The sequence below is a fragment of the Mastacembelus armatus genome, chromosome 23 (genome assembly GCF_900324485.2).
Source record: "Mastacembelus armatus chromosome 23, fMasArm1.2, whole genome shotgun sequence".
In the NCBI taxonomy this organism is placed as follows: Eukaryota; Metazoa; Chordata; class Actinopteri; order Synbranchiformes; family Mastacembelidae; genus Mastacembelus; species Mastacembelus armatus.
In genome coordinates this window covers 15,956,378-15,979,332 of record NC_046655.1, presented here as the reverse complement: position 1 = coordinate 15,979,332, position 22,955 = coordinate 15,956,378, and the positions used below count along the sequence as shown (strand labels likewise).

General features: G+C 46.9%; 3 protein-coding genes and 1 non-coding gene across 6 annotated transcripts in view; all 4 read right to left on the bottom strand.

The window, feature by feature from the left end:
- Positions 1 to 2,146: 2,146 nt before the first annotated feature.
- mansc1 (MANSC domain containing 1) lies at positions 2,147 to 4,549 on the bottom strand. Its single transcript, XM_033325064.1, has 4 exons — positions 4,315 to 4,549; positions 3,944 to 4,084; positions 2,596 to 3,147; positions 2,147 to 2,367 (listed from the first exon to the last, which is right to left on the bottom strand). Exons 1-4 carry the CDS (start codon positions 4,547 to 4,549, stop codon positions 2,147 to 2,149), a joined length of 1,149 nt encoding a protein of 382 aa, XP_033180955.1.
- A 2,664-nt stretch (positions 4,550 to 7,213) lies between these two features.
- c4h11orf98 (chromosome 4 C11orf98 homolog) lies at positions 7,214 to 9,066 on the bottom strand. Its single transcript, XM_026327489.1, has 4 exons — positions 8,981 to 9,066; positions 8,459 to 8,583; positions 7,828 to 7,925; positions 7,214 to 7,751 (listed from the first exon to the last, which is right to left on the bottom strand). The coding sequence occupies exons 1-4, from the start codon at positions 9,017 to 9,019 to the stop codon at positions 7,642 to 7,644; spliced, it is 372 nt and encodes a 123-aa protein (XP_026183274.1). The 5' UTR covers positions 9,020 to 9,066; the 3' UTR covers positions 7,214 to 7,641.
- A 1,243-nt stretch (positions 9,067 to 10,309) lies between these two features.
- pthlha (parathyroid hormone-like hormone a) overlaps positions 10,310 to 22,955 on the bottom strand; it is a 34,219-nt gene continuing 21,573 nt past the window's right edge. Inside the window, exons 1-4 of one of the 3 annotated variants that reach the window (XM_026326992.1) lie at positions 22,063 to 22,285; positions 15,032 to 15,153; positions 11,387 to 11,916; positions 10,310 to 10,866 (exon numbers count right to left, since the gene is read on the bottom strand). In XM_026326992.1, coding sequence (XP_026182777.1) covers positions 11,409 to 11,916; positions 15,032 to 15,138 — 615 coding nt within the window. In that variant the 5' untranslated portion in view covers positions 15,139 to 15,153; positions 22,063 to 22,285 and the 3' untranslated portion in view covers positions 10,310 to 10,866; positions 11,387 to 11,408. Of the gene's footprint in view, positions 10,867 to 11,386; positions 11,917 to 15,031; positions 15,154 to 15,376; positions 15,837 to 22,062; positions 22,286 to 22,955 lie in introns of those variants that run through there. The other 2 variants (XM_026326991.1, XM_026326993.1) reach the window with 2 other exon arrangements.
- Positions 12,838 to 12,910, bottom strand: trnat-ugu (transfer RNA threonine (anticodon UGU)). Its single transcript has one exon. It is a non-coding gene; the product is annotated as a tRNA-Thr (tRNA).

Sequence of the window (22,955 nt, the reverse complement as noted above, 5' to 3'; positions counted from 1 at the left end):
CTGTAAAAGTACTGATCTGTAAAAGTACTGATACTGCTCTGTAAAAATACTGATATTGCTCTGTAAAAGTACTGATATTACTCTGTAAAAGTACTGATACTGCTCTATAAAAGTACTGATATTACTCTGTAAAAGTACTGATACTGCTCTATAAAACTACTGATATTGCTCTGTAAAATTACTGATACTGCTCTGTAAAAGTATTGATACTGCACTGTAAGAGTATTGATCTGTAAAAGTACAGATACTGGATTGAAAGCACCGGTTGTAAACGTGGTTTCATCCTGGACCTTACACAAACCTTTCCATCACACTGCAGCTGATGAGGCCCCAGAGAAACTAGAGCTAAATATTAGATATTAGAAACATGTGGTCAGGAAACAAAGAACTGGACAAACGAAAATGTCGACCTGAGGATGGAGAAAGTCAGACCTGCAGGAGGTAGTGCTTTCTAAAACCCTCAACGACGTTTTGAGACCAGATTGAGTTCAGGGTTTGTTGGGAGCTCAGGAAAACAGAAACACATTGAAAAATCTTTTTTTTTTTTAATTTTGACAAGACCAAAACATCAAATTCCAAACTTATGCAAAAGCATCACTTCACAAAACAAGACCAAACTATTTCCATCCATGGAATTTACTAGAGTAAAAATCAAAGAGCAGTGAAAGTGCAGCTTCATCGGGCCGACGCCGCCACCTGCTGCTGGGCCGCCGCCGCAGCAGCTGCAGTACAAACATCATAGGAAAAGGTGCGATCGATCAAAAACACTGTCCGATTCAAAAAGAAGCAGGTCGTAGTTATCAAAAAACGCAGGTGACAGTAGTGCAGCAATTTTCAAAGATTTGCATCGTGTCGTTCTCTCCACACAAAACAAGAAAAAAACAGCACAGTGGCCGAGCGAGGAGGTAAAAAGACATGCAGGTGTCTATTCACACAGGGTCGGGTCACCCCGGGGTCACGAGGCCTCGACAGGCCCCGTGTACGTGTGTGTGTGTGTCCCTGTGTGTGTGTGTCCCTGTGTGTGTGTGTCCCTGTGTGTGTCCCTGTGTGTGTGTCCTTGTGTGTGTGTGTGTCTGTGTGTGTGTGTCCCTGTGTGTGTGTCCTTGTGTGTGTGTGTCTGTGTGTGTCCCTGGGTGTGTGTGTCCCTGTGTGTATGTCCTTGTGTGTGTGTCCCTGTGTGTGTCTTTGTGTGTGTGTGTATCTGTGTGTGTCCCTGGGTGTGTGTGTCACTGTGTGTGTCCCTGGGTGTGTGTGTATGTGTCCCTGTGTCTATGTGTGTCCCTGTGTGTGTGTGTCCACACTCGTCTCACAGTCCAGCTCCAGGTCAGACGCTTCCTGAGTTTGGGGAATAAAAATATTGCTGTTTGTTCCTGTTTTTCCGTCGACAGCTGGAGTTTTCGGGCCTGGTCATTTCAGGCCATTGAGACGTTTGAAACTCACTTTCTGGTTCAAGCTTCAAAACAACTGTCAGGAATAAAATGTGACTAAAAGCAAATTCAGACAAAATCAGGTTTTGAAACTGAAAACTGTCAAAAATGAGAAACTGCTGCCAAAGGTTCAGAGAATTTTAAGAAGGAAATGACGTGAAGCTGAGATGAATCGAAGACGTTGTTCAGAAAAGTACCAGCTGTGTCCTTAATAACAGCTTGTTGTTCGATGCACAAGAAAAATATCAGCAGAGTCTCATTTCTGAGATAAGTGTTTAAAAATGTAAAAAAGCTCAGACTGATATCTGGAGAAGTTTAGGATTTAAAATAAAGGTGTGATCTGAATGATGTTTTAGGAAACATGGAATCATTCTGAGGCAAATCTGAAATTTTCAGGTGAGAATCTAAAGACGAGACTCAGCAGCTCTGGCCCACACAGCAAGTCAAATGGTTTCTCATGTACAAGACAAAGAGTCGGACGTTTCAGTTTGACATGCTCATGTGTGGGCCAGAGTGCGTTCTCCTTCGTTTACTGCAGGGCAACAAACAAACAAACAAACGCTCAAGGTTTGGGCACTAAGTTAGAGCCGTGCGGATGCACACCCTCGGACCAATCAGAATGCAGGATTTTGGTGTTATCGTGTGACTGTGATGTTTACAAATTAATGGGATCCACTGAACGTTAAATGAACTGACTGCTAATTGTCCTGAAAATCCCCTCACACCTCGTAGTGCAGGTCATTGAGCTCCAGTCTCGTGTAATGGCGCCTGTCGAACGACTCCATCGCCTTACGGCCGCCCACGGCCAGAGCCAGCGTGAGCACAGCGAGCCCCAGCACCATGAATGCCACCACGCCGCTCTTCACCGCCCCCTGCGCCGCGAACGCCTTCCCCCTGGTCATACTTGAGTTCTGGAGGGCGTGGTCAGCCTGGACGGCATCTTTGGGGACGATGACCAGACTCGATGCTGGAGTCGTCCTCGTGGTGGAGGGTTCAGTGGTGGTGGTGGTGGTAGGAAGAGTTGTAGTAGTTGTAGTAGTTGTAGTAGTGGTAGTAGTAGTAGTAGTAGTAGTAGTAGTGGTGGTGGTGGTGGTGGTGGTGGGAGTTGTAGTAGGTGGACGAGTAGGAGTAGTAGTAGTAGTAGTTTTAGTAGTAGTAGGAGTAGTACTTTTAGTAGTCGTGGCAGTAGTCGAAGTAGTGGTGGTAGTAGCTGTGGTAGTTGCAGTCCTCGGCTGTGGTTTGCCAGTGGTTTTATATTCAGCCTCTTTGATCGCCGTGGCAACAGGAAGTGATGTGGTGGAGCGTGGAGGCGGCCGGGTGGTGGTGGTGGTGGTGACAGGATGTGGTTTGACCTTCTTGGTGGTTTTATTTGGCTTTTTGCTGGTTTTGTTTGTTTTTTTCGTCACGGTGGTCGTCGCAGTAGAAGCTGCGGGGGTGGTGGTGGTGGCGGAGGGGGCCGCGGTCACCGCCGGCGTCGGGGCGATGATGATGATGGCTGGAGGGGCTGAGGCGGTGGCTGGTGGCGGTGTGGTGGCTGTGGTGGTGGTTGGTGGTGAGGGTGTGGTGGGCTGTGTGGGTGCTGTGGTGGTGGGTGCTGCTGTGGTGGTGGGTGCTGCTGTCGTACTGTGGGTGGTGGTGGTCCTTGGCTGAGGGGTGCCAGGTCTAGTTGGGGCTCGTGTGGTGGTGGTGACAGGCCTCACTGTGGTCGGATGAACTAAACCTGTGCAGGAGAAGAGATGAAGCACAGGAAGTAGTTTGTTATTCAGGCAGCAGGGGGCAGCAGAGCGACACCTCCACCCTGGACTAACTGACAAACACAAATACAAACATGGCAGCTCTTCCTGTCCGTGAGCTCTAGGACTCAGTTCAAGACTTTACTGCCTGTTTTGAAGCCTGTCCTGATTTAATCTGTGATCTGGGCCTCGCTAACATTTCCACTGTCTCGACATTCGATTTTTTACTGGGAAGCACCTTGCGCCTTTATTTTGAAAGGTGCACACACACAAAAAAAATCTCCTACCAGACTGAACCTGGACTATCAGGTACCTCAGGTTTCAATGTTCTTATAGGAAGTGGTCTTACACCTTTCATTAGGGTTTTTAGGAAAACTTAATGTGAACACAAACAGTAAATGTGGATAAGGCTGTAAGGAACGTTGTCCAAAGTTTAGGAGAAAAACAGCCTGAACTTTATTCCAACTCAGTTAAATAAAAATGAACTGAGCAGAAAACCATCAGGCAGCACAGTTTGTGTCAGAGCTGCTAGAAATGTGCCAGAAAAACCAAAACTAGAAGCTAAAAGAGGCTAAAAAAGTTTTGTTGGATTGTGAGCGAGGCCCTTTTCACATTACACAAGAACATATTCATTATTATTTAAGAGAACCGGACTTATGAGAAACTGGCTGTGAATGAAAATGAACTGGTTTTAATTTGAGCCAGTGAAGTGGACTGGGCTGAAGTCAAAGAACAGTCCGACCCTAATGCAGCAGAGAAGAGGAGCAGCTGTGATGGATTTACCTTTGTAGATGTCGTACGTGTTGATGCCGCTCTGGGCCTTCATCAGAGGACAGTCCTGCTCCGTCTGACAGTGGAACAGGAAGCAGTTATCGTCACCGGCGTGTTTGTTGGCATTGAACACGGCCATGTTGCACTTGGCGCCTTTGGAAACACAGAACCAAGACAAAGAAGAACTTTAGTAGATAATTAGAACTTCAGTTTTTAACACGGTGCAGGTCTACGGACCAATAAGCTAAACCAGGTTCTGGAGTCACCACATTGTTGCTGTCAGTCTCTGGATGGGATTTAGACTCACAGTCCTGGCAGATCACAGTTTCTTAGGCTAAGTGTGTTATGGTGAACTGAAATGACTGCGAGTGTCCAGTATCCACCTGGTTTGACTTCCTCTGAGCAGCAGGCGAGGACACAGTCCCGCTCGGACCGGACCACCCGGGCATCCATGGCGGTCGTCGCTTTGTTTAAGGCCAGTCTGACGTTGACTATAACGTTCTGGTGTTGTCTGGAGAAGCACGTCTCTGGTTCCACAGCTGACACAAGATGTGATGTCATCGTCACCATCATGGCGGCGGCGGTGGAGACGAGCAGCGTCCACGTGGGTGGAGACATGGCTGCAGCAGATCTACACCTTCTGATCAGAAATGTCTCGGTGTCCACAGGAGGAGGATCCACTCAGATGATCTGCAGGACAAAAACACTTTTTACTTTACACCAAAGGGTTTAAAGGGTCACAGCCTGTTCCAAAGGGAAGGACCTGTTAGAGTCCTCCAACCGGCCCCGGGGGGCGACAGACTTCTCCGTTTACAGACTGTGGGACCAGCTGGACTTTACAGCTCCGGTCGCCACCACATCGACATGAAGTGACAAAAACCTGAATGGGACATCATGTGTAGTCCAGCAGGTAGAAACCAGGCTCACACCTGCTGAAGGTCGATGTCTGATTGTCGATGCCGTCAGGAAAATGTGCGGAGAAGTCAGAAACTCAGGACTCCCAGCAGCTTGTTCAAAACAGTGAAGGACAGAAAACGTGTCCAGAACGCTGCTGGACTCTGATTAGGGGTCTGATTAAACACTGACACACACCGACAGAAAACCTCACGTCACAGCATTAGAGACTGCAGACTGTAGACCAGGTTCCAAAGAAAACAACATGAAGCCGTTTGTTCAACCTGATCAAAACCTGATCAGAGTCTCAGTGACAGCTCCTGTGCTGACCCCGAGGCCCAGATCTGTCTAAAGCGACGACGACAGAACAAAAAGGGGATGAAATTAGAAACGGAGAGCGAAAATAGAAATCTAAAAATGGAAGCAGTTCTTGAAGGGGCCGACAGACGAGCTTCCTTTTTTAGATTCCTGTCGCAGTCGTGATTTAAACTCCTAAAATATGTTCAAACTGAGTTTACAACAATCCAACATTTTCAATTTCGTTCCAAACCTTAAATGTGGAATTTAGCCAGAACTATTTCCTCCAATCTCTGGGTCTTGGTGGACACACGAAGTCAGATTTCTGAGGAAAAAGCCAAATGTCTTTCCCCGGACCTCAGTTGGACCAGTCCTCCATCAGACGTCGACTGGTTCTTAGGGTCACAGTCCACAGAGCTGGACTTTAGCCCGGCTCCAGCAGGGGACAGGGAGGGATTAGTTCACCTTATCTCCTTTATGACCCACTATCACTGGACTCAGACCAGCTGCACCCAGATCCTGCCTGTGGCCCAGTCTGACCCAGCTGAGGTGACAAAGTCCTAAATATTAAACACACTGAGCTGCTGTGAAATGAATTAATCAATTAACTAATGAATTAATAGAAACACTTCAGACTTTTTACTTTTCAATGATGAAACATGAAACGTCGATTTAACTGGAACCGAAATGTTCGTCTCGGCGGCGCGAACCGGAGGCGAAGACGCGTCCGAACCTTAAAACTGAGCTGCGGTTCGGGGATCCCGGGGCACCGGGTTCTGTTAGCTGTTTGTGGCTAATACGAACTTCGGCCAAAAGCGAAGCTAAAGCCGCTTCGTGTTTAGTGTGAACGGCGGCTCTTTAAACCGGAATCAGCAGCGAAGGCCACACACACATCTGTAACGCACATCTGTATCCTAAACGTCCAGAACATTTGATCTGGACCTGTTCGCTGCTGGACCTGCTGCGAACATGTCGTGGTTTTAACTGGGCCCATGTTCGCAGATAATTCAGCCCGAACTGGGACACACAGGACCCTGGTTTAATCCGGGTCATGGTGGTTTTTGTTTCCCCTGCTCCACATCGGTACCTGGATTTCCACTGAGGACGCGGATTAAGTGTGCGCGGCGTCCAGCATCCCTCCGTCGGCCGCGGGGCAGTCTGAGGACTCGGTGTTGGACTGGAAACCGGAACCCCACCAGCAGCGGCTCAGTCAAACCAGTTCAGTCCCAGTAAGCAACAAGGAGCTTCGTCCATCCCGAGAGGACATGTCGGTATGAAAACAGCTGCCGGTGTTTTCCGCCTGAGCCAAATAGAAATAAACGTCAAATGTCTTTAAGAAACCGCCAGAACCGGAGACACGTTCGGCTCCGAGGAAAAAGGGATCGGATCTTCGGGGACCGGGATTCTGAAGCGCATCACAGCGCGGCTGGTGCGGGAGATGCGCCGCTCTCCGGAGTCTGACCCATTTTAGTCTTTGTCTTCTGGTAGGGGGGGGGAGGGACGGAGCTGCGTCCCAAAACAGGTCTAATTCTCAGACCCGCTTCCGACGCACAGACCCAGAACAAACAGGAACCGCAGAAAAACAGACCCAGTTCCCTTGAAAACGGGTCTCATGAAGAAAAACCGTATTATTGTCAGTTCATCAATAATTGAAGACGCAGAAGAAGAAGAAAGAAAAATGTGTCAGATGAAAATAAAGTCACGTGTCAGCTGCTTTAACACATTTATGCATATTATCAATTATCAGTTATCAATGATCAATTATTATCAAACATCAGTTAAATGTTGTCAATTATGTTATAAAAGACCAAACATGATCGAATATGATCAATTATCAAATTGAATTATTATATATATATTTTATATTTGGGTGTGTGACACTAAAAACAACTGAAATCTAAATTCAGTCTAGATTTTATTAGAAAATCTCAACTTTCATCCTTTATCAATATTTAACCTGTTTGGATTTTAAAGTCCATATCAAGTCAACAGAATATTCATCCGCCGTAGAAAATAGTCCCCAACAATATTTGCACCTGATAGTTAGAAACTGCAGTGAAACCTTGAAAAACAACAACTGTACTTTCAGAATAAGAGCAGGACACTTTATCTTTTTAATCTGCATCAATGTGGTCACACTGAAACAAAGGGCAGGGGGTGAAAGGTCAGGGGTCATCTGCGGTTTCAGAAACCTGAATGTGGTGGAGCTGCAGGATCTATTTTACGTGTGTGTCAGTGAAAACCACAGACAGATATTTACTGATGTCAGTGACTCTTCGCTTCTTCAGTGTGAATTTTAACTCTGGATCTTAAAATCACTGCAAATCATTTCAAGCAGAATCTTTCCTGCGTCAGTTTCTCTTCCTGTAAAATCAAACACTCACATCTCAAATACTCTGCACCTTTGAACATCTGGTCACAGCTTCACCAGCTGTGACCAGATGTTTTTGATTGTACTTTTATAAGTGACGTTATTTCTCTCAGTTTGTGAGCTCACGATGAAACAGCCCGACGTCTCTTCACTCCACATCTGCCATCTCCACGTCCTCCTGGGATCCAGCTGTCTTCTTCCTCCTGCTCGGAGCTGACGCCGAGTCCTGCTTCTTTGGCGGCGCCGCCGTCGACTCGACTGAGCGGAAAGACCGAGACTTTAGAGAAGCACAACGACAGACACCGCAGACGTAACAAAGACGAGGCTCAGGTACCTTCCATCCCGGCCTTCTCCTGCTGCAGGTGCTGCAGCTGCTTCAGCAGCTTCCTCCTCTTCTTCCCGGACAGAGTGATGTTGGCCCGGGGACTCGACCTGGGGGGAAGAGCACAGACTCAGCGTCTCCACGGTAACCACCTTTCACATCTCAGTCGGTGATTTGTTAAAAACGGTTCAAGCACAATGAGGAATGAGGATTAGTGGTTAGCACTGTGGCCTCACAGCAAGAAGGTTCCTGGGTTGAAACCCATCAGGGGCCTTTCTGTGTGGAGTCTGCATGTTCTCCCTGTGCTTGCGTGGGTTTTCTCCAGGTACTCTGGTTTCCTCCCACAGTCCAAAAACATGTATGTCAGGTTGATTGGTGACTCTAAATTGCCCATAGGAGTGAGTGTGAGTGTGTGAGGTTGTTTGTCTCTATGTGGCCCTGTGATGGACTGGGGACCTGTCCAGGGTGGACCCTGCCTTTCACCCAGAGAGAGCTGGGATAGGCTCCAGCAGGTCCCTGGGACCCTAAATAGGGGATCAATGAACTCATGTTCGTTTTCTTTCTGACCCAGTAAAAGGCTGCAAAGACCTTCCAGGCTTTTTAGATGAGAGGTGGCTCAAATCTGACCCGTTCGCTCACTGACCTTCTCTTCTTCAGGTGATGGGCGGTGATCAGACCCTGGTCGACCACGGCTCCGACTATCTGACGTTTCTTCTTCTTCTCTCGGCTCAGAACCCGCCGCCTCTTGAACAGCTTCTTCCCCAGCTCCTGCACAAAGCACCAAACAACCCAGATGTTCACAGCTGGCTCACACTCAGGTAAAGGTCCAAATGAAGCAACAGAGGACAAACTGGGAGCAGCTGGATCCGAACTTTATCAGTCCGCTCCAGGAATCACGTGAGGACCCTCTGGAGGGGCCTGGACCCCGGGTCGGGAACCCCCGGACTAAACTACCAGCTGCCTTTAACTGCATGGAGACGATGGTACTCGTGTACTTGTACCACAGATACTCTGAAAACACTTCTGTACTCGAACCATCTTTGTTCTGATCGCTAAAGAGCCCGACCGGAACCGGAACCAGCTGCTCGTGCTAACGTTAGCCGCTAACTACAACACATAAACGTTCTGATTCACTGGTTCTGATTCTAGACCCGAAGTTTCTTACAGTTTTTGGTCTGTTGATCTTTCCCCCTGGAGGAGACATGCTGACCCTCGCACATGCGCAAAAAACTTCTTCTTCTTCTAAGTCTTTTCTTCTTCTTCTTCGCCCAATTTAACGGCGGTTGGCAACCAGCTTTAGGTGCATTAGCGCCACCTTTTGTTGTAAAGTTATTAATTTTATTTCCGCTGTTTTTAATATTTCTGACGTGTTTTAAAGACACGTGTTCTTAACATATGTCATATTTTTATTCACCTTTACATCAGTCAGAGCATATTAAGACTGATATCTGTTCGGAATATTTCTGCCGTACAGACCTGGGTGACCTCCAGGTGAAGCATCGTCACCACTAACCGGTAAAATTCAGTGTCTGTGTTACTCTGAGAAACGAAACGCTGTTTGTTTTAAACTGGAAACATCTGGAAACAAAGATGCAGCAAACAACCAGTGATCAGATCAACACAAAGGTCAAATCAAGACAAAGCAGAATCTGGTCAGAAGCTGACACCTGGTGGCCACGTGTTGTTACTACAACTCCATCTACTTTTGGACTTTACTTTTATTCCAGCATGTTTATGTTGGACCTGTCCAGGGTGTACCCCTGCCTTCCACCCGAGAGAGAGCTGGGATAGGCTCCAGCAGATCCCCGTGCCCCTGAGCCAGGAAAAGCGGGTATAGAAGATGGATGGATGGATGTTTATGTTGGTGAATCTAGAAGTAAATGCAGTTTTTTTACAAGTAAACTACATATTTACTGTGTGTGACGTCACATTTATAACCAGAGAATATTAACATTCACCCTGTGGTGTTTCTACCATTACTGACTGAAACTGCTCCTGGTTCTGGTCTTTCCCAGGCTGTTGGCCTCCTTCAGCTCATTTCTCCTGGATCAGCCACCACTCAGGTCCTGTGGCAGCGTTTGTTCAGATCCTGAGAGTCTGGGATCACTTTTACATGTTTCAGGAAGTATTTCTGGTGATTATTCAGGTTTTTCTATTTTGGCTCTGGAAGAGTCTGAACTTTTCATTAGATTTGAAGCCAGAATGAAAATTAAACCAAATGCTGAACAAGAAGAGAGAGGACGCCAGAATCTGGTCCCATTAGGTTATGGAAAAGTTCCTGGTAAGATTTCCAGTATGTTTTCTGCAAAATCTGCCAAACGTTCTGTAACAGATCTCCTGGTGAGGAGCGTGTGCAGCTTTGAGTACCTGATGAGTTGTTTCCACCATCCAGATGTGCAATGGTCACTGAAGTGAATGTTCTTATTCCCAGTAACAGGACAGAGACACGAGAGACACAGGAGACCGAGAGCAGTTACTGTTTAATCCGTTCAGTACAGGCTGTTTATCTCAGTGCAAGTGGCAAAAACAACAACATGGAGCCGTGTTTGGTTTATGTACAGATGTGAGTCTGGCGATGGGAAGCAGAGCAGGCCGTGGAGGCACCAGGAGGGTGGAACGTCCCGAGAGCAGCAGCAGAAAAGAGAACGGTGTGAAACGCAGACAGAGTGACGACCGTTGTTCTTCATTTCAATCAACCACAAAAACAATGAACAAAATTAATGGTATAGATATTTCTATTTATATATCTAAAGTGCATTATGGTACAAAAATATAGAGGGTCAGCAGCACCTCGATACATTTACAAAATAAATACACCATTCAGACAAAATAAATTACTGCAAAAATCTGACATAACTGGATAAAAAAAGAAACAAGCAGGGATTCACAAAGATTAAAATCCGGGGTTTTGAATCATATTCTGCCATCTGTTCTGCTAGATTTAGAATATTTACAGACAATAAATATTTTCCACTTTCTTTCCAAACAGTCAGTATTACAGGAGACTGTAACATGAGTATTTAGGAGTCCGCTCCAACTGTCCGCAGGTTTCTGAAACACAGAGGAGAAACAGGTCAGTTGCTTTTCCTGCCGTTCACAGTGGGAGGGACATGAAAGCTGCAGTGGGACCAGTCCGTCTGTTTCTAACGTTAAAGTCCTCCCATCAGTGATTTTGTCGGTTCAGTCGCAGCTGCACCTTTAAACCAAACTCCACTGGCATTTTCCATGTTTCTGAGATTCCTTCTCATAAACCAGTGACTTGACTTGCATAATGGTCTAAAACCACAGCCCTGTTGTCAGAGACGACTCAGAAATGTACTTTGATTCTTCTTTCCATTTTTACATATTTGGAAAACCAGACTATATTTTATTGGTCTCTACTTTTACACTTTTGTATTTTTACGTATGTTAGGCTCAAACTGGGTAAAGAACCAGTGAAACAGCTGGAAACATCTGACTGTACCTGCGGGTCAGAACCGTCTCAGAACCCTGCAGGAACCGAACTAATGAAACAGAATTTGCAGCGTTCTGACTGATCATGTGACCTCATCACTGCGACATGTGGACTCACCTTTGTCAGAGACTGACAGCGTTTAAAGCAGCGCCCTCTGCAGGCCAAGCAGAGACCTCCACTCCGGGTGGAGTCCACTCCCGGGTTCATTGTCCAGGCTCCACACCAACGAACGCGCCCTCCTCTTCCTCTTCTCTCCTTCCCGCCTCTTCCCGGACCTCCCTTTCTTCTTCTTCTTGCTGGGAGTTTTGAGGACGCTCCCGTTATATGTCTCGGACTTGTTGGTCTCCTGCGGCAGGTTGGTACCCTGCTCCTCCTCCAACCTGAAGCTGATGGGGATGTTCTTGGTTCCCCCAGGGGGTTTGGAGTGCAGGGTGCTGCCGGTGGTGCTCAGGTTGATGCCCAGGCTGACCCCTGGCAGCCCGACGCCACTGCTGCTTCCACCTCCGCCGGTGGTCCGGACAGGAAGCTCACGGATGTCCGCGGTGTGGACTTCGTCCAAAAGCTCCTGCAGCCACATGCGGCGCTTAAAGTCCTGCAGCGTCCGGCCTTTGTCGTGCATCAGCTGAGCGTGGGTCACGGACCGTTTTCTGCAAGAAATCACACAAGACTGGATTCAGCTCCTGCACGTGTGTCGTACATTTACTTCCTACTGACACTGTTTTCACTGAGGTGTGTAGAAGCACTACAAAGGTTATGTGTTTATTTAGACATACGATTTATTGTGGGACCTTTTGTAACGGGGCCTGTGCACGGAGCATCTGGAGTTCCTGCAGTCAGCAGCAGAGGGCAGCACGAGCAAAAGAACGAGTGAAAGCTGCAGCAAAAATGAGGAGTTTTCAGAAGAATGTTTGCTCCTTCCTGGTGTTTTGTGTTCTCTCAAACACCTTCTTGTTTCTTACATGTAGATAAAGTCAGAGCTCCCTGCTGAGCTTCCTCTCACGCCCTTGTTTCTCCTCAGTTAAATAGGTTAAAGAAACCTTGGCCCTGCTGCATCCCTGCAGTCAAATGATTCATGGAACCGCAGGAGCCGACTCTGGTTCCAGGGCTGTTAAAACTGATACAGAGGATCTGGGTCCTGCCTGAGGAGCTCCAGATGACTTTTCTCTCTTTTCCTTTTCACAGGAAAATGCCAGGTTTCCTTTTCATTCTTCATTATTACGACCATGGCACTGGTGAGCAAAGCAAAACCTTTGGCCCTTTACTTTTCATTAATAATGATGTTAACTGACAGATTCATGGCACTCGGGGCCAGGAGGGTAAAGAGCCAATTAGCTGTGCTCCAACAGAAAAAAAGAGGTGGTGATTTTTGAATTTCAAATGAAACTGACTCCAAACACATCACACAGCAAAATCTGTTACTTTAACTATTGTTTTCACACTTTTAATCTGTATCTGGCTCCAAACCCGGATAAGTCAGGGAGAAACATCAGTCCTGCTCATTTTAAGGTGTTAAGACGTCATCAGGATCCAGACTGGACGGACGGGTGGGAATTTCTTAAAATACATCAAGGCCCCAGTGAGATTTGAACTCACGACCCCTGGTTTACAAGACCAGTGCTCTAACCCCTGAGCTATGAAGCCCTGCATGAGTCACCACCACCCCCACCCAGAGTGAGGCCACTGGTCAGGCCCTGATGCACCGTCTTCATCTGTCAGAGGTGACAAATCTGTTTGTTTTAGGGACAGAGCTTCAAACCCTCATGACGACGCTGCAGCGACACCTGGAACTACGATGGCATCGAACCGCTGGGGTCTGACGTGAACGTGGTCACCGGTGTGACCTCGCTAACCCTGGCGCCACGTCACGAGGAGCAGCTCGCGGTGCTGCTACCCCAGCTGAGCTGAACAAACGTGATGTAGAAAACAGATCAGCGGGAGTGAAAGATGCTCCCCCTGCACTCAGAGGTGTTGTGTTACTCAGAGTCTTAACTCTTAGACAAACAAAGAGGCAGGGGGCACGGCCCGGAGCCTGGGAACAGCCGAAGCCCGGCCAGGTGTCCGAGCACACAAAGAGCCGCTCGGTTGTTTCCCATGATGCAGTGCTCCTCCCTCTGCAGAGGTCCATTTATCTGTAGCTGCAGGTTCACGTATGGAGGCTTCAGAGCGAAACGCTCATCTCTCCCACACTCAAAGTCTAATAATAATATCCTGAACAAAAGTGGCCTCCCAGACACAGAGGGAGCCCTGAGAGCGGCTCTTGTTTATACGCATACAGATATTTCCTGTAAATCTCAGGCCTGACGAGAAGAAAACACAGAGCGGCTTTGAAAACCGATCTCTGTGTTTTTACCTTTAATGAAGCTCACATCAAACCTCTGCAGCCGCAGGCAGGAGGGAAACGGCGCTCACACATCCTGAGGTGGCAGCGCTCCAACGCCCCCGGCCCACCTGACGCTCGCTGTTCCAGTCTGTGTCCAGCACGACCCGCTGGTGGATCTGAGCTCACAACAAGCTCCAGTTACTGCTGTCTGATGGGGCGGCTCAGAACCACCATCCCTCCCATAAAACTCATCACATAAAGGCTAAGTGGAAATTTCCGAACCAGTAAAGTACCAAACTTCTTTGATCAGATCCTGATTTAAATTGAAATTTCAGCTGGACCAATCAAATGTCAGGAAACAGTGAATCACTTAGATCACCAGGTGAAGCCCTCAAATGTCCAGAGTCCACAACAAATCCTCAGAACCCACAAACATGAAACTGTGTAAAATGATCTTGAGGCCAAATCATTTCCTTTCTATCTGCTACTGGTACCAGACGGGTCTGCAGGGAGTCCCAGCCCGGTCTGACCTCTAAGAGCTTGTCAACACGAGTAAAAAACAACCACAGGGCTCTTCCTACTGAGGAGGGTCAGAGGTCAGGCTGACCTGCCTGAAACCCTGCCCAGCACCGGGCCCCACACACTGACTGCAAAGTGCTGCAGTTCCCGATCACCTAAACCTGGACAACACACGCTCTGATTCACTGTAAAGACTCTTCCTGCAGCAGCCGCACTCCAAACACTCTGCCGCCCCCGAAATGCATTTCAGATGTGATCTCTGTCCCCTGAGACTCAGCCCAGCCTGCTGTTACAGCATCTTCCCTCTGCTTCATTAAAAACTGATTACATCCAAAAACTGCCTCGGCCATATCATCTTTCCAGAGGAAAAAGTCTCGAAGTGTGTTTAGCATTCTGGCTTAAGAACTTAAAAGAACATTTCTCCTGCTTGGCATCAAACACCTCAGCAGGAGCAGCAAGTTTGGTTTGGTCCACGGCCGAGCCAAACATCAGCATTATTCATTTCCCCCCTTTGCAAAGACTTAAAGTCTTTGTTCAGAGATGCTGGGCAGGAGGCGGCGGGTGTTCGAAAGCTACGAGGACAGTGGTCGGGGCAGTGGGAACTCCCGTCCAGGTCCCGGCAGATCGAAGCCTGTGAGTCCGGAAAGAAGCAGCAGCAGCAGAGAACAGGAGCGGAGGCGTTTCAGTTCGTCGCACAGAGACGCTCTCTGCTTTAGGTAAACACACAGGTGGGCCAGGGCTAACCAAACAGCTGCCGGCACATTTTCCAGCCTGCGCTCTCCCACCGTGCAGGCGGAGAGCGCAGGCTGGAGTAAATGAAACTTACAACTATCAAATCAAAAAGATCATGTGTACGTTTGATCCACAGGCTTTCAGGAGGGGCGAAAGTTAGAAGGCTGAGAAGTGAAAACAATCAGACTTACATTCTGCTGCTCAGGGCATCCATCGGCCGTCCGTCGTGGGGCACCGGGGAGCAGAGCAGGAAAAGAGCGAAGCACCACTGCTGCAGGACTCTCCTGGAGCAGAACATCGCGGAGGCAAGTTTCTGCAAAGAAACAAACAAGAACAACCACGGCTGAGTTCTACCTGAACAAGCTGTGTGGGAGCTGCTCTCGGCCCCACTTGTTGAAACGATTAACACTCATTCACTTCACCCTGCGGACGAGACGAGGCGGCTGCAGAAAGCTGCCCAGCATGTTTCAGAGCAAATTCCAAATTAGCCACAACAAAGGGTGGGGGGAGAAGAAGACTAGTTAATGGGAACTTACTTTCCCAGGGCAGAGTCTGTGCCACACGAAAAAAGATAAAGTCTCACAGAAAATAAATTCACTTATGTCCTTTCTCAAAGTTTCCAGTCTGACTTTCCACCTCAAATGAAAAACGTCTCAGGAGCCAATCCAGGTGAAGACACCTTCAGAACAGAAAAAAAGCCCAGGAACCAACAGACATCCAGCAGTTCGTCAGGAGCTTTTCCTGTGAGTTCCCCAGTTTACTAAGTCCTCGGGGGGCGGGCCGGCCGCGGGTGGCGGGCAGCGTTACAGGGATGGCGGGTCAGGCAGCTGCTCTGCGGCTGCTGCAGGTCGCTCTGATGGGAACGCTGGCTGCATGCTGAGTGCAGAGCAGGTCACAGGGAAGGGGAGGACTCCTCCACAGAGGAGGGCCTCCAGGACGGCTCTGCCCACCGAGTCTGCTGAGAGCTGGCAGGAAGGTGGCGCTGGAGCAGCACAGTGAGTCAGCCCTCAGCTGGATCTACGGGGGTCAGGCAGCGCCAAAAAACAACTGTCTGTCCTCTCATCTGCTGGTATGCAGTCTGTAGGCTGGAAAACAGCTGTGTATTATCATGGACACATCTGCTTTAGGTTAGACACTTAAATCATTGTGATTGTTATAATAATTCTTATTTTTCACTTTCTTGTAACTGTGAGCTGCATTGTGGGAGTTACAGTGAAACATAAAAATATTATGTTCTAAAGACGACACAAAGAAAAGCAAAACTGATAAATACCATCCTGACTGGAGAAAAAAAGGTCGTCATGTCTAAAGCGACACCAGGAGCCACCTGGTGTTTACGTACGACACAGTTTGGACCATGGGCTGAAACCGAGTGCTGAAGTTTCACCAAAGCTAAAAAAATGACAGCAGTTTTTCAGTCCAGCGGTTTGCAGTGGTCATGTTAACATCAAGGTGTGGAAATGTCCAATGGAATATCCAAGAAAAGTGAATTTAACTAAAAGTACCACGGCTGACCTCCATAGGCCCAATAACCAATAAGAATCTGTCAATAAGGAACCAATAAGAATCTGTCAGTATGGAACCAATAAGAATCTGTCAATAAGGAACCAATAAGAATCTGTCAGTAAGGAACCAATAAGAATCTGTCAGTAAGGAACCAATAAGAATCTGTCAATAAGGAACCAATAAGAATCTGTCAATAAGGAACCAATAAGAATCTGTCAGTAAGGAACCAATAAGAATCTGTCAATAAGGAACCAATAAGAATCTGTCAATAAGGAACCAATAAGAATCTGTCAATAAGGAACCAATAAGAATCTGTCAGTAAGGAACCAATAAGAATCTGTCAATAAGGAACCAATAAGAATCTGTCAATAAGGAACCAATAAGAATCTGTCAATAAGGAACCAATAAGAATCTGTCAATAAGGAACCAATAAGAATCTGTCAATAAGGAACCAATAAGAATCTGTCAATAAGGAACCAATAAGAATCTGTCAATAAGGAACCAATAAGAATCTGTCAGTAAGGAACCAATAAGAATCTGTCAATAAGGAACCAATAAGAATCTGTCAGTAAGGAACCAATAAGAATCTGTCAGTAAGGAACCAATAAGAATCTGTCAGTAAGGAACCAATAAGAATCTGTCAATAAGGAACCAATAAGAATCTGTCAATAAGGAACCAATGTGAATCTGATTCATTTCACTGTAAATGCGGTTCTGACTGTAAACCTGCCAACAGGCTGCTGTCACTTGCTCTTGTCGTGATGATGAGCTTTTAATCATCTTCAGTTTTTAACCCAGATTTCCATGTGCCGGTTTACAGGAATCTGATGTGATCTAATCGGATCATGCTCAGTCAGTCGAGCTGGAAACTTTCCTCCTGTGGATCAAACGGCTTCACACTTAAAAGCCTCAGACCACCAACACTGTCACTGCTCTGTGGCTCAGCCGGCGCTTATGTAACCTCCTCTGCTGCTGCTTTTATTAGCTGCTGCTGAAACTCTTCCCTGGTGAGTTTATTAACCTGAAACAGAAAGAATCAGTTTCCCGATCTGTCGTCACCGAGGTCCAGATTTAGTTCCGATACACGTTAGTAACACACGTGTATTTTGGAAACTGTATATATGGACATTTACAAAGGTTTGAGTACCGTGGAAGTTGGCGTTAAACTCAACTACAATGGACGGGACACTGGGATGCACCAGGTACAATGCATCCTGGGTGTTTTTCACCTTTTGGGAATAAGACGTCCTTTGACAGTTTTGTCCAGTCACAGAACAGTTAAGTCCAGTTAAGAACATTTTCTGGATGTTTGACACATAAAGGCCCGAGCAGTGAAATGTTCCTTTAATCTGAACTAATTGTTTCTATTAGACCAGCACTCATGCCCTGAGGTGACATGTTGACGTCGCCTGTGTTGCTCCGTCACCCGAAGGTTTTTCAGTTTATTATTAGAAATGATGAGGAACAGCAGACAGAATCTCCACGTTTGGTAGTTTTGGCTTCAAAAGCAATGAATTAAAGCAGCTGCCAATTAATTTTCATCCAATCAACCAATTGATTAGCTGGTTCAGTAATCAAGATATGTTATAATATCCCAAGTGGTCTCATCCAGGATCCATAAAACCACAAGTCCAGCTGTGGGTTCAAAGCCAAGGAGTGAATGACCTCGACAGGTTGTACTGACAATGAGGCATTTTGCTGCAAGAATCGGAGACAAACAAAGAAAACAGCTGCCATCAGAATAGACTGAAAAGTAATCACATAAAAATCCACACAGAGTGGCGTTAAGTAACACAAATGAGTTTCCTGAGTTAACCCCACACATGGGAGCCGGGTCTGCCCTCCACAGAGCAAATAACAGTAAGTCAGACAAACACTGCGGGCAGCAGCGCCGTTCCCCTGCACCGCTCTGACTGACACGTGTTGAAATCCCAGCAATGTGTTCCAGCTGTCGCCTCTTACAATTAACAACAGATCTGTGAGAGAGAGGCAGCCCAGCACACACTGGGCAGGACCCCCCAAAAATAGTGTGGAAATCTTTGTGGGGAGAAATGTTTACACAAGTATGTGGCATCCATATTTGACATGTTGGAGCTGAGATTTATATGTAATTGTACATTGTTTTAGGTCCCGGTACCATATGAGCACCGGGTTTGAAGCCTGTTTAGAAACTACAGATGTGTGATTAATGGTACTGATATTTTTGTTTACTTGATGCCGACTTCACAGAAAGATGTTTCCTGGTTTGGAGCATGGATTGGTTTTCAACTGGACTCAGTCTGAGACCTTGGGGGGGGGGGCAGTCACACCAACAATAGCATCTGAGGCTGCTGCACCAACACCACCTGCTCTATGAAAACTACTTATAAATAATTAAACCTGCACTAACTATGTTCCTGGGTACATTGGCCCAGTGTTCAGTTTTAGCTCTGGGTTTGGTCTCCACCACCTTCTGAGGGAAATCTCTGGTTCTTTAGCTGCTAAATGCTCCATTGTGATCAGCCTGGACACTGATCACTGAGCTAAAAGAAGCTGAAAATATGCAGCAGAGTTGAAACGTTATTGTCTGTGCAGCATTAAAGGCAGAGGGTTCGCCCACTTCCAAACGCTTAGGTAACGTTACGGACGGCCTGCTCCACAAACGGCTCCCGAGAACCTTGTCAGGTAATGACAACTATACTTCTTGGGGGATCCTAAACAGTTATCAGCTTGGACTCTGACTCCACACTCTCAACTGGCTGAGTAGAGTCAGACTGTGTTTTCAATTTACTCAATTATCTGAAATATTCTGTCTTGGCGACTGTGGTCTATGGATGCGTCCTTGATTTCTACCCAGCATCAGCAGCTTCACTCTAAAGGTCACTGTGTGAACATGAAAAGCACACAATGAACACATTATTGAAAACCTGCACGCTGCCAACATCCAATCTGGATGAGGTGATGCAACACTCACTTCCTTCATTAATGATCAAAACCAGAATCTGCTGCTCCTGCCCAGTCATCGTTCCGCGATGGTGAGTGATCAGTGCCAGGGAGAATCATGGGAGTAGTTTTCCCCCCAGTTTGTCTGCAAATTGGTCAAGTTCCTTCCAGTTTATGAGGTCCTCTGGTTGGAGTCGCTTCAGGAACACGAAGTCCAGGGAGGTTTTTGGAGAACAAATGTAACACTACCTGTCTGTGACTCTCCACCTCCTCCTGGAAAGAAAGATCTCATGTGCTTCAGCCCAGTGAAGCTACTTTACCTGCACATAAACAGGTACAAGAAAAAAGTCTCTTCCTGGCAGCGGGCGGCATGTGGGTTCGGGGCCAGGAAAGCTGGTTTAGATTCATAGAAAATTGCTGCGCTTTGGCAGAGCACGACATACACAAAACAAACGTCCGCTTTTAATCTCTGTGACCGCACCCCCCACCTCTCCTGCCTCCCTGCTTTTGAAAACAATTCTCAACACAAAGGCACGCACTGTTAGCCCCCACCTCCGTTAGTGGTCCAGGCTCTGCCACCCGCTCCGTCCTGAGGGCCCCACACCGACACCACCAGGTCCCAGCTTCCAATTACAGCGCGTGCTCACTGCTCACTATGTCATGCAGAATCAGACCTTTTCTAGGCCTTTAAGCGTCATCAATACTGTATGGATTCAGGCTGGGGCCTTTAGGATGGATAGAACAAGACTTGAGGACTGGGACAGTTCTGGGACTCATTGAAAACAAACTGCCTGGTGTTACAGCATGGGGTGTTTGCAGCGCCAGATGTGTCATTTTTGTGAAATTTATCATTAAATGCTGTGCAATCCCAAACTAACATGACTGTCACTGTTATCATTGCTAACCCTAATCACAAACAGGAAACAAACGAGTGAGCTGAACCAGACCAGGCTTGTAAATATGAAGTGAATGTTGGAGTCCTCCGGCAGCCGAACACAATGTGCCTGAGGTTGATGGATGACGATGATTGAGGGATGATGAAGAGTGTGAGATGTGTCGCTCGCTCCCCTCTCAGGGGTGGCCTTCCCGTCTCTGGGTTTACCCTTTGGCTAACCTCCGGTCCTCCTCCTCCGCGGCCCCCGGCCTCGCTCGGCGGTGACATAATTTAACGGAGGAATTCAGGAAAGTATTTTTTTGGAGCAAGACGAAGAGAAACTCTCAGTGCCATAAAGAAAAACTGGGTTTCTCTGCTTCAGCCTCCCTCCCTACACCACAGGAACCCCAAGACCATCTGACAGTTTTCTCTTTTTAAGGCTGACAGAAGTGTGGCCTTAATGTTTTAAAGCAGATCAGACAGAGTAAAAACAGATTAGCACATTAACTGACTGAACATCATTTGGAACAGTGTTATTATATGATGATGCTATGTCACTCCCAGTGTTAGTCCTGTGATTAGGGCTGCAATGAATGATTATTAGATCATTAGAGCTGCCATGAAGATCAAATCAACACTTGTCTGGACTTCAGACAATATTTACCATCGTTGCTTGAAGCTAAATGGCAGTTTTCATTGATGTGTCTTCTAAATCACCAAAATATCACGTGTCAGCGTAAGAAACTAAACTGGACCAGCGATCAGGAGAGTTCTCCTTTCCACAGTTAGCGCAGCATGAAGCTGAACCAGCTGCACCGAGAGGAAGGCGAGAGGCGCCTGCAGTCTGAGTCTCTGGGTGACTTTTGCACATGTCACCAGATGGGTGCACATAATCTGCTGGTGTGTCACTCTTGGATCCCACCAGGCAATCACGTTCCTGCGCCCAATTACATCTGATTATGGTTAATGCTGCAGTGCCAGCAGACGGCATTAGAACATGGAGAGGCACAGAAAGTGGTTTTAAGCAGTTCTGACTTTATAAACAGGCCCAGGCTCAGGATTCAATTCACCTTGAAAAGGAGACAGAGGAGGAATCAGTTCTCAGAGTTACAGACAAGCTGCAGCACCGAGCCTCCTCCTGTGTTTGAGACGTTCGCTAAGACGTGATGAAAGTGTAAAACCACAAACCTTCCTCATTTTTAGTTTGGGCTGCACTGCAGGACCACTGCACAACTACAAGGTTTTAGAGGAACCCCTGAAGCACCACGAGAAGAGGTTTGATCCAGCAAACAAAAACAGGAAAATGATGCTTGACATGCTTGGAAACTGAAGAACTTCGAATCAAACTATTTGCAGAGTTTAATAACAGCATTAGCCTGATGTAGCTAACAATACTGACCTCAGGGACAATGGGCAGTTTGTCAGCAAGTTCTTTTTAGTTATGACATTATCTGTCTTTGAAAAGCTCATTATAAAAAGTATATAATGACACCAAATGGCTGCTAAAGGTGCTAACATCCTTAAACTGACTGCTTTGATGGACATGGACATTTATATGGGTCAGACAGACATTGGCTACAATGCTTTTCTATTTTATCTGTGCTATTTTAGGTCTATTGGACCAGTCAGACAACATCATGTCGTCACCTTCACTTTTCTTATTTATTTATTATTGTGTCTGGGTTTCCAGGGTCAGCTTGGGACCACAACTGTCCATGTGACCTGCAGCTTCTTTTACCAGTCTGGCCTCAAATTAAGACATGGGTGTCTGCTTTTAAAGAAAATATATGACATTTAGAAAAAAATAAAACTAAAAATGTTTTCTGTTTTTGGATCCAGTCCTCAACCACACAGTTTATACTTATGTAAAAACATACAAGCAACAAAACAAGTGTGTATCACACTGCAGCATGAGCTCACCTGTCTCAGTTACTGGCTTCTTCCAGATACTGTGAATCCAATGAAGCGTAGTCAAAAATAATCACACCTTCCTCGCTCCTCTTGTCAGAAGTTACGTTCCTGCAGAGACACAGGTCCTCTGGGGTCCTGGAGGCTGCTGCAGTCTCGGCACTCTGGCTGTGAAGGTTCGAAAAGCTTTTTAAATAAGGTAAAGCCCGCCTGCTGACATCACACACCGGTCATCGCCACCTCACCGTAGTAGAAGAATCCACGGAGCTGCACATGTAATTAGACGGATGAACTTACTCACTCTATCTGTTTTTCCCTCCCTCCCACATCCCTGTTCCTTCCCTCACAGACACACAAACACACCACAACTGTAGTTCCCAATGCACAGTCAGAACTAATGTCAAAGTGAGGGAGTGCTGCTGCGTTCGCTCCCTGGCTGGAGAAGGTCCAGTTGTGGTTTTGCGGTTGCTTTGCTGTCAGTGCTACAGATTGAACGTCCTTGCAGAGTTTTTCACTCTTCTGCACGTCACTGAGGCATGGCAATAAAACCTACAAGTTAAATTCAAGCATACAATGTTGTTTCTACACCTACCTAAACTTTACTTGGGCATATTAATGCCATCATTTCAAAGCCAATTGTGAAAACAGTCTTCAGACAGAGCTGTTTATGTTGGTGTTGTCTCTGTTTTTGTCTCAATTTAATTCTACTGTATTAAGTAATGACCCCCTGCTGCCAGACCTGAGTTAGGCTGAGCGGAGGTGGGAGGAGGGAGAGTAAAGAAAAACCTCTCCAAAACATGGTAGTAGTGGTTTTGTTCGTCACGCCTATGCCTGCTTGCGTAGCATCCCTCCTAATCTCCAACACGAAAACACGGCACTCCAGTTTCCAGTCGTGCCATCTGGTC

Excerpts from the sequence above, each read along its gene's own strand:
- c4h11orf98 (XM_026327489.1), bottom strand. The coding sequence starts at position 9,019 with ATGTCTCCTCCAGGGGGAAAGATCAACAGACCAAAAACT. Across the intron at positions 8,584-8,980 it reads AGATCAACAGACCAAAAACT|GAGCTGGGGAAGAAGCTGTT; the intron begins GTAAGAAACTTC and ends TGCTTTGTGCAG. Across the intron at positions 7,926-8,458 it reads CATCACCTGAAGAAGAGAAG|GTCGAGTCCCCGGGCCAACA; the intron begins GTCAGTGAGCGA and ends TCTTCCCCCCAG.
- mansc1 (XM_033325064.1), bottom strand. The coding sequence starts at position 4,549 with ATGTCTCCACCCACGTGGACGCTGCTCGTCTCCACCGCCGCCGCCATG. Across the intron at positions 4,085-4,314 it reads CTCAGAGGAAGTCAAACCAG|GCGCCAAGTGCAACATGGCC; the intron begins GTGGATACTGGA and ends GTGTTTCCAAAG. Across the intron at positions 3,148-3,943 it reads CACGTACGACATCTACAAAG|GTTTAGTTCATCCGACCACA; the intron begins GTAAATCCATCA and ends TCTCCTGCACAG.